Here is a 10,844-nt window from a genome sequence, read left to right as displayed (position 1 = left end):
AAATTAGTGTGAGGGGACTTGTTGGGGATTAGCAGGTGGCTTTGGGTTTGCCTTTCAGAAGTGCGAGGAGGAAAATATGAAGAAGGGAAAGAAGGTGAAGCAACAAAATGACCGCATGTGCAGCACAAGAAGAGATTTAAAGACCAATGACTGAAAGTTTGGTTTGGGATCTGTCATCAGCTAAAGAATACCATTTTCAACAAAATTGTAAACAATTATTCTCTCAGAAATGCTTTAGGATACAATACAAATTTTAGTCCTATTAGATCGCCTCTGGTCATTGGTCAAGTAGTGCTTTATACTGTAAATCCATCCATCTTTGTATTTTCTACTGCTGAAACTGGGAGATTCATCAGTATGAATAGGTACTTTAGTAGTACACAGATGAACTTTATCGTTCCCAGTAAGTCACTGACTGCAGGCAGCTTTTAAAGTCATAACAGAATTAAAATCCAACAAATCTGAGGCCACTGCTCAGTTGCTTCTCTGGATTGGGATTTGACAGGTTTTGTCTTAGTCACTGAGGAGGTTTTCTGACTCCATCTGAAGTGCTTCCTCCACGCTGTTGGTAAACCTAAGGCCCTGCAGATCAGCTGCAAGGAGAACTTTAAGAACAGAAGGCTGAAAGAGAAAAAGCAAAAGACAAATAATAATAAACACAAACATTCTTAGTTCTCCAGTCCATCTGAAGATGTGTCAAAGCTAAATTTAGCAACAAGGATGAATGAAGTACAAATTATTATTATTAGGTTGTAAAAACTGAGGGCAAACCTGCAATGTAGAAAACACCAGCTGGACTCCTCGAAGTTTAAACTGTCTCAGCAGGTCCCTCAGCTCGCTGATCACTGTGTAATCTATGACGCTGACATGATGGCAGTCCAGCACTACTGACCGTGGAGGAGACACTGGGGGAGAAATGGTTATTAAATAGCAAGGAAGAGAAAGGAAAGATCCCACCCTTTATGGTTAGAAAACCGGAAAAAGACCCTTACCCTGCAGGGCCTGGGTGTGTATAACATGACTGAGATATTCAGTGGCAGGAAAACTGAGTCCGCTCTTCAGCTCCATCACCAGCACGCCATGGTCAGAAATCTGCACACACAGGCACACCTGATTAATGTGGTTCATTATTTTATTGTTTAAAGGACTGAATATGTCAGATGTCAGTCAATGTCATGGAAATTAAATGTAGAAATAGTTTTTAGTTGATTGAGCTAATTAGATACTTGTGAAATTTACTTCATTCAAAAGCTGAGGCCAGAATTTTGTTCTTCAAGACTTGTAGTTCACCATGAAATCATATTGGATGATCTGTCATCTATTACATTCAGCAATCTGCCACAACATTAAAACCCACTGATAGCTAAAGTGAATACCACATCTTATCTCGTAACGATGCAACCTTCTGCTGGGAAAACCTGCATTCTGACACTCATACAGATGTTATGTTGACAGATATGTCCCAACCTAAAAAGAAATCTCATTTTGATGGGGTAGTTACATTTATTATGTACATTGTTGGAGCTGTCGTTATCCCACAGCGTCCCGAGGCTAAGAAACTACACTAGCCCGGAGCTTTACGTGACAGCTATGTCTCACAGCTGACAACGCATCACATGCCGACAAATGGATATCAACACAACGGCCAGTTTAAATGCATGGCTGAGTCAGCAAAGGCACGCAAGAGGAAAAGATGAAAGAAAGACTAAAATGGACAGAGAAACAGATAAGAAAAGAGTCAACATCAGACTAACTTTTACTTGCTGGAAAGAGGTCAGAGAAGAAATAGGATGCATTCTGAATTAGCCATCATTAGGGGGCAATCAAGTGTGAAAATCTATCAAAGTTCAGTAGCGGGGCTTTAAAACATTTACGACTAAGTTCAAGATTAATCATTAACATTTTAAAAATAATTTCTGATGTTTAGCTGACACCTTGTCGATCATAATAGGACCTGCTTGAGAACATTCCCAGAACAACATCTGAAACCCACACAGCTGGATAAATCTAAACTCAGCTTTTCTTCATCAGCACCTGCAGTCATTTTTCCAGACAGAGCCAACCAGGGTTTAGAGGAATTATTCTTCTCACACACAAAACATCCTTTTCTTTTAAAAGTACTCTTATATAATGACAATGCAGAAACTTTTGCTTTACAATCCCTAAACAGCTTTTAACAACAATTTTCTCTTCACACAGTGAGAGTTACAATAGTTCATTTAAATCTAATCTTAAATATAATTGTAATAAAGTCAAATATTTATGAAAAAGAAGAATGAGAATTTTAGATTTTGTTCATTAAAAGGTAAGAAGTCAGCAGGATCCTTCATTCTTTCTAAACACAGAAGGAAAAAATTTCCAACAATCAGATGAACAGACAGAAAACGCTGCTCTGGTTGGGTCAACCACTGTCATTGCAAACCCTCCACACTGTCTCGACTCTGTAAGAGTCAGCACTGGGCCACCTGAGTCACTGGTGTATAAATTTGTGTGTGAATGTTTGTTGGTAGAGCGGGTTATCCAGCGATGGGAAGGTTGGTGGATTGAATCCTGCAGTCGTGTCATTGGGCAGGACACTCCACCCCCCTTTCATGCAGTGTTGGCAACGCTGGTGTATGAGTGTGTGGGCATGTTGGGTGGTGGTCAGAGAGGCAACTGCACAATAAAATAATCAACAGTGTTAATTACCTCTACGGTGGCGAAGTTTATGTTTTTGCAGTTGTTTATCTGTCTTGTTATCTGTATGTCTGTCTGTTAGCAACTTAACACAGAAAACACAGGACAAATTTTCATGATTTTTTTTTTTTTCCGCAAATGGGTCTTTAAGATGCCATTAAATTTAGGGAGTAATTAGACTCAATCTGAACCCAGTTTTTTTTAAGGCTTCTGTATCATTGCAAGATGGAGCCATTCTCAGTATATGTGCATTTATCTGGATGACAAATAGTCAGTGTTTGGCCAAAAAATACAGGAGAAGTTTCCAACAGGTTTTAAAAGATGTCAAACAAAGATCAAGATCCCAGGAAATTTCTGGATGCTAAGATCCAGAACAGGAAAAATCTTTAGAATTTTCCTCACTGCAAAAGAACAATTTAAGATAAAGACATGCTACAAACATCAAAATATTTGAATCCAAGACACTGGATTCATGATCGGTGTATCTCGCAATCTAATAGTGGATCAATATAAAATGAATGTAGGACTGTAACATAGGGTGGAAATTAGCTGCTTGGCATAGTTCTGTGGTCTCAGAGTGATTTTATGGTTAATAATTCATATGCTGACGTGTTGAGCCCTAGATGAAACTAACTTAAATAAAAAGAAATTAGATAAGGGGTGATATAGATCTTGTTAAGGCCTGTCGGTGTCTCAGAAACATTGTGCAAGAACAACTAGGATTTAAAATACTGTAATATTACATATCATTTTCTCAGCATGCAGTCCAACCTTTTGTCTGTGTTTCTGTGTTTTCCTGACATCAAACAGCGTTTCAAACAGCCCTTTTCCTTAATCTGTAGCATCACACGAACACAAATTACAGGAAATCAAGCTTGCTTGACATCTAATTAGTTCATCAGATGTTAAGCATTACAATATGAACAAAGTCAACCAACTACACCAGGACAATATAGTTTTTATCTGCACAGCATCATTTACGGTCCAGTGTTGGGAAGGTGGTCAACCTTACAAGTTCTGTTAATAGAAGATCAGATTTTGTAAGTCTTCATGACTTACAAAATCTTCATGAGAGTTAGACATCATTGTCCCACCAAAAAGACCACAGAGGATACAGGATTTTTCAAGCAGCTCTTTTGCAAATTTTACCCAAAAATAATCACATTTTGACACTAAAACAACCTTAACATCTGATACTGCTACAAGCATTTACCCAAAAGACCATTATATCAGAGCAAGGGTGTCAATCAGTTGGTGTGTTGGTTTCCTAAATGTGTTTTTCTGTCCTGGTTCTTATTTGCAACTCTTTAGACAAAAGTGCTGTTTTGAGAAAAGCAGACAGGATTTTATGGGATCAATAAATTGATATTGGACATCAAGTAAGAAAAGGGTTTAAAGTGTCAATTGTCCATCATGTGTGACTATCACACAGTTGATTTCACAGTCTGGTAAAAAGTGCTCTTGTACCTCCATCTGGGGTCTGGCCGTTCTGTGCAGCAGCAGCACTCCAGATACAGCTACACCTCCTATGATGCCATACTGCACCTCCCAGAAACTCATTAGGAAGGTCACAGTAAAAGGCAGCAGGTCCAGCTCTGTGGAGGACACATCCACATCCGACTTCCATAAGCAAACAAATAAATGTCAGATACATTGCCATAAAAAACACACCTATTTTACACCTACTGTATATCTTCCACATCTTTACCACCACATGGTAATCCGCCATGGGAGCCACAGCACAGATGATAACAGCAGCTAGTGAAGCTTTTGGGATGTAGTAGAAAGCTGGCATGAGGAATGCAAGAGACAGCAACACAATCACACCTGCAAACGTGTGCAGAGAAAGTAGAAAACTGTTAAAGACTCAGCAGACAAAAGACTCAAATAACACATTTGTGACAGAATTTAAAGACTTACGTTTTGCTTTTAGGATTAACTTGATGTGTCTTTCACTAAAGTGCTTATGTATTTTTTACTGTTAGGACATTGACAATCATGAGAAAAATATTAATTATACAAGTAAAAGAAGTGTCTTCAGGATTGGATCAAAGTCAAGATTTAAAGCCTGTTGGTTTACCTTAACTAGGCTACTTATAATGAATTGGCTTGAACATATGTGTCTGTAAAGTGCCCTGAGAAGACATTGTAGTGAAGTGAAACTATACAAATAAAGCTGAATTGCATTAAAAATGAATGTCTTTTTGTCTTCCTGACTTGTTTCTTCCTACCTGCTTAAGTAAAGCCTGTTCTTTATATCTCTTTAAACCCTGACCTTTATGACTGCACTTTTTTTTTTCTTTATCTCTAAAGGGATACAACAGACAGCAGAAGTGGAGATACTATGCTGCCATAACACTGACTTCCACAAGAGGGCAGAAGAGATTCTGTTAAAGTGGGGGAACTTACTGGTGATGATCCCTCCAGCCGGGGTGCAAACTCCAGTCTGAGAGTTCACAGCTGTCCTGCAGTGAAGACAAAACATGATCCTCTGAATGAGAGGTAAGGTGAAGAAAACGTTTTTGATGGGATGTGGTGGGCATGCAGGGGTACAGAGTGGGAAAAGGGTAGCACATTTAAATGAGACCTATAAAATAAATAAGGGGGAAAAAACTTCTGGAAAAATAACCAATTATTACAGCTTAAGTGGTCATCTACTGTAAAAAGTAAAGCAAAGCTTGTAAAAACGCCAACAGCTAATGATGTTTTTTTAATCAACAATTATTTATAGCAGCTTCACGGTGGCGTAGTGGTTAGCCTCGCAGCAAGAAGGTTGCTGGTTTGATCCTCAGGTTGAGGGTAGATTCAAGTGATCTTTCTGTGTGGAGTTTCATGTTTTCCCAGGGTAGTCTGGCTTCCTCCCACCATCCATGACATGCATGCTAGGTTAACTTGCTAATCCTTAGGAGTGTGTGACTGGTTGTTTGACAGTAAGAAAAGAAGGGACAACTGACATGATTTAAAAAAAGTGAACAAGCAGGAATTGAACCCATAGTCGTCTGTACCACAGGCCTTCACTTTTTTACTGTCCTATGTAAGTCGCTTTGGATAAAAGCATCAACTAAATGATTGTAGAATAGAGTAAAATTTTTTGTCAATTTTGTGGAGCCAAATTAGGACAAAGTACACCTTTATGCCAAAACATCATAAAATGACCCTAATTTGTATCGTGAAAATGCAAATTAGGCTCATTTCATGATGTTTATGGTATTTGGACCAAATTGGACTAGGTCCTGACAAAAAACTACACCACTTAACTTACTCTTCAAACCTGGAAGAAAATATCACAAATAGAATAAAGGTTTCACAAATCAGAAACTCAAATCAGAAACATCATAAAAGTCATTTAGCTGACGGTTTTATCCGAAGCGACTTACATATGACAGAAGAAGAAGCACCATGATCTGACATGATTTGTAAAAATGGACAAGCTGTAATTGAAGCCACAAGCTTCTGCACCAGAGCCTTACTACTTACTTCGCCCATGTGAACAGACTACAAAACTTTTGTCTGGACTACAAGGTGATGTCACCACTGTGCCACTTCCGGTGTTTAAGTTCCCCCCTTTCCGTGTAAAGCTGCCTTTTGTTCATTTGTTTCGGGTTTTGTAAGAGTGTTCTGCCAATTGTAGATTGTCTCGGCTATTTTACAGGTGTTTCTGAAATATAAATTTGTTTCCTCAAATAGGAATTTGTTTTCTTAATTTTATTTATTTTTTCTAGAATGTATGTTTGCTTCCCAAAAAGTGAATTTATTTTTTATATTTAAATTTGTTTTTTAAAATTTAAACTTTGTTTTTGAGATTGAAATTTGTTTTTTAAATTGTGAATTGGTTATCAAAATGTAATTTTGTTTTCAAACTTTGAAATGTGTTTTTTGAAATTTCAATTTGTTTTGCACTTCCCAGCCACCGTACACACCCCTCATCCTATTTTGCACTCTAGTCACTGCTGCACAGAATTGCACTTCCCCGATAAAGAGAAAAACTTTGACCCAAATCACAAGTTTTATCTGTGTTTCTTCAGCATTCTTGGCTGTTTACCTTTACAAAGTCATCATATCTGGTAGTTTTAGGACTTTTTCTTCCTTTTCATAAAATGTAAACAGTTTGGACAGACAAAAATCAGCACTCATGTAGGCAGTTTGTGAGATAAAGTTATATGAATCCTGCATGACTATAAAAAAACCCCACCAGTGCTGATGCAGAACATCATCTAGAACAACACATTAAGAACATTATACATGCTGCATTCATTCCCACTTGGACATCTGAGTTATTCACAAGTAGAGGTCAGTTTATCACACTGTTATCGTACCAAACTGTCTGTAAATTGAGTTACTGTGCATAAAACCTCCCCTGATTACAGCCATCTCCCACCCTCCCCACACACCAAATCTCCATTTATCCGCTGATAATGAATATTTCTCATTTAAACTCTCTTTGACTTGTTTTCATGTTTAAATAACAAACACACAAACCTCCCAAAGCTCCCAGTGACAGGGTACGCTGAGACAAAGGAGCCCATGATGTTTGTTACGCCAATTGCCAGCAGTTCCTGGTTGGCATTAATCCTGTAGTCGTTCTGACTGGCTAAAGAGAAACAGGGTGTTAAAATCAACCATCAGCTGTTTGACACACACTGTGCTTGCTTGGTAAATTCATTCATTCATTCATTTTCTGAACCGCTTATTCCAATTCAGGGTCGCGGGGAAGCTGGAGCCTATCCCAGCCGGCTTTGGGCAACAGGCAGGGTACACCCTGGACAGCTCGCCAGTCCATCGCAGGCTTGGTAAATAGCCTCTACAAAATGCAGCTAAACCAGTCTGACAGCTAATGTGGGGTAGAAGCTGACAGTCAAACTAGTTCTAGTATAGTGGCATCTTTAACGTGAAAGTTACCAAAAGCTTTTGCAATGGCGATGCTCTCCAGTAGACCCATGAAGGGGATCACGGCGAGTCCTCCTCCAAAACCCTACACAGAACACAGGAGGAAGTCAGCCTGCTCAGGCTCTCTTTCTGGGAAGATTTGAGGAAGTGAAAGCTGCAGTTCAAGTATATTCCTGCTGCTCCTTTTGCTCCTTACCTCTACGATCTCTCCAAAGGGGACCACAGTGCCGTTGGCTGTGGTGTCTGAGATGGGTGGGGGTCTGAAAGGTGGCAACCCCTGAGAGGTGTGCCCGGTGATTGTGAACACATGATGACCGTAGGCTTCCCAGGAATATGCTACAAGGGATGCAGCTATGACCACCAGGGCATTACGCACTACCCAAGAGTGAGAGGAAACAAAAGACATGTATTGTTTTTAAAGAACAACACAATGCACCGGGGGTTATGAAACTGAGACTGATACTGACTGGTAGCAACAGCCCACACTAGTTTCCTGGCTACTCTTGTGTAGGTCGGCGCAAAGTCAGAGCCCAGACTTGACTTCATCAGCATCAGCATCATCAGCAGAGAGAGACAAAGCAGGCCCATGACCACATCACCAACTTTGGCCTCTGGGATCTTGTGGAAGGTGTAGTAAACCTCCAGGAAGAACTGTTGGGGTACACCCTGGACTCCCAGAATATTCTACAAACAAGAACATTGAGAAAAACCACTGAAACAGTCAAAATAAAGGGTACACTAGAGGGGTTAAGAGTAGCTGCTAAGTCCAGATCACTTTCCCTTTTTTATCATATGTGAGGTTTTATTTTTTAGCCTGACAGAAAAACTTCATATAAAAATCACGAAGACCTTCACGCTTAACAACAATTAAAGATGCAAACAGTTTTTTATCACCAATTATTCTTTAACAATACATCAATACCAGTGGTGTAGTCCAGGGTATACACGAGTATATGGAGTATAGCTACTTCTTTTTCAGTCAGCATTGACTATACCCACTTCTAAACCCCCTTCAATGCTGCTTTTACAATTACAAACATCCCTACACACATACGGTACCTACACGTTCCAGCAGCTGAGCTAAGGTTACCTGTGCTACACTGGTGCAGTTAGCCATCAGCTGCGTTAACTTTAGACATAATAAAGATATATGTATATATGTCTATTAGCCTGTCTCTCACTAGTCTGTGTGCCAGTAAGCTACTGGTTTAGTCATTTTATAACCTTCTTCAATGAAACCGAAGAGCAGAAATTATGTGACAATGAGGAAATATATTGATGGATTTTTGGGGTTAACTATATAGAGTCATCTTACATGTCAATTTTCTGAAACAATGTTTTTCTCAACTACTTTTTTTCTGTTTTAAAAAAAAACAGCAAAAAAGTGAGAGTATACTCACTCCATCAGGGACCACTATATAACTGATCAATACTACGTGAGACCAAAACTGATTTTTCAAAGTGATTATTTTTATCTCTGCAACCACAAGGTCTGTTGGTATAGTTGGGGAGTGTTAGTGAAGGGGACACTTTCAGAAATTGTGATAATGTGTAAATATAAGCTTACTTTGACCTGGCCAAAGCCGATGGTTATCGCAGCAGCACAGGTGAAGCCTTTTATTACAGGATAAGAGATGAAGTCCAGCAGAAATCCTGCAGAAGACAATGAAAGCAATAAATGATGTGCAGAAGCACGACATCAAACCAAAAGTATAACCATAGCTGAGACAGATTTCACACACACTGAGTGAACTAAGGCAGTAAATGTTTATAAATGTAGCGGAGGAGCTCTTACAGTCCCCAACTCACTTTTCTTAAAGTTGCAAAACTTTTTAAATGAATGCTCTTTATCTGTTCAAACATATAAATTGTTTCCTGTAAATCTTATAGACTGATAATCATCATCACTAACAGGTCGACAAAAGGCATCTTGTTGGAAACGAAGTCTCGTTTCTGTTTCTTCCACAAGTTTTAATTAAGTTTAGAAAACCAGAAAAGTGGAGTCACAAGATTTCAACGTGACCTCAGGATCAGCTTGTCTCACCTAATCTAAGTAGTGCCATCACAGCCTGGATGAGTCCACAGAGGAGGCTGAGCAGCACCGCTCGGTGGGGCTGACCCCCGACCACTGAGAAACACAGGAGGGACATAATGGCAGTGGGACCCAGTGTTACATCTTTAGAGGTTCCCAAGAGTGTGTAGATGAACCCCCCCATAAAGGCAGAATAGAGTCCATACTGAGGAAAGAAACATTTTCAGATTTATGACTGAAAAGACTTGCAATTTAACACTCATTTCATTCAACCTGAAAATATCTATACACAAAATGTGCTGTCTTTACCTGAATATTTGAGATTTACTGAACCATTTTATACTCATTCTTATGAGAGTTTGAGATTCCTTTCATTTTAATTCAGTTCTATTTTAATACATCTTTTTTGATACATCCACTTCACAAAGGAATAGTTTTTTCATTTATGATGCCAATAAAATGCTAGAAAAATAAAAAATGTCCCAAACACAGCACTCAATGCAGAACGAAGAGAAAGAAGCACAATTTGTCACATTCAAGAGGCTAAAACCAACTAATATTAGCAGTTTCCATTCATAGAGTTACATGTTAATATTGTGTTAATAACAAATGAAAAAGCATGTCAGTCTTACACTAAATCACAAGAACAATGTCTCAGTTATATTTCACCTGCACAGGAAGACCCGCTACTTCAGCATAAGCCAGCGCCTGGGGTACTGTTGTCATGCCAACGGTGAGGCCAGCAAGCAGGTCCATCTGCAGGTACTTCAGCTTGTACTGGGGCAACCAGGAGAGGATGGGCAGCCAGGTTTTGAAGGTGCTGTAAGAACAGCAGCCCCGGGCCAAATTTCTCCTCACCCGAGAAAGATCCATCCCACCTGACTAAAGATAAAGAGTGACTTTAAATGCTGCATCGCATCCAAAAATGTAGGCATGAAAACTGTGACCACAAAATAAAGAGCACTTACATGATTAAGTTTTATTCTGTTTTAAATCTCATCAGCTTTCCAATCCTGTTTGGCTTCTTTGGCTTTTCCTGCTGAGATGCTCAGCATTCAGGGGAAAACAGCTGAGATGCACTATGTGCATACACATGTTAGGTCGCATGTATGAATTCCATCAAACTGGTTGGACTCTATATCTTCAAATAAATAATAAGACCTATGTGTGACAGAAAAAAAAGAAGTTTCCATCAAGCAGCCTGGTGTCACAGTTTACTCCAGTATCTTCAGGTGTGTGGCTCTTGATA

General features: G+C 39.3%; 1 protein-coding gene across 1 annotated transcript; it reads right to left on the bottom strand.

The window, feature by feature from the left end:
- Positions 1 to 493: 493 nt before the first annotated feature.
- slc26a11 (solute carrier family 26 member 11) lies at positions 494 to 10,351 on the bottom strand (the record flags this gene model as incomplete). The annotated part of the gene is made up of 13 exons (XM_079238243.1): positions 494 to 621; positions 772 to 905; positions 993 to 1,092; positions 4,144 to 4,271; positions 4,363 to 4,503; positions 5,086 to 5,141; positions 7,156 to 7,267; positions 7,576 to 7,648; positions 7,760 to 7,938; positions 8,031 to 8,247; positions 9,131 to 9,216; positions 9,608 to 9,800; positions 10,265 to 10,351. The coding sequence occupies 13 exons, from the start codon at positions 10,349 to 10,351 to the stop codon at positions 514 to 516; spliced, it is 1,614 nt and encodes a 537-aa protein (XP_079094369.1). The 3' UTR covers positions 494 to 513.
- Between the last annotated feature and the right edge of the window lie 493 nt (positions 10,352 to 10,844).

Source organism: Telmatherina bonti, assembly GCF_933228915.1.
Source record: "Telmatherina bonti genome assembly, chromosome: 3".
In the NCBI taxonomy this organism is placed as follows: domain Eukaryota; kingdom Metazoa; phylum Chordata; class Actinopteri; order Atheriniformes; family Telmatherinidae; genus Telmatherina; species Telmatherina bonti.
This window is presented reverse-complemented; position numbering and strand designations above follow the sequence as displayed.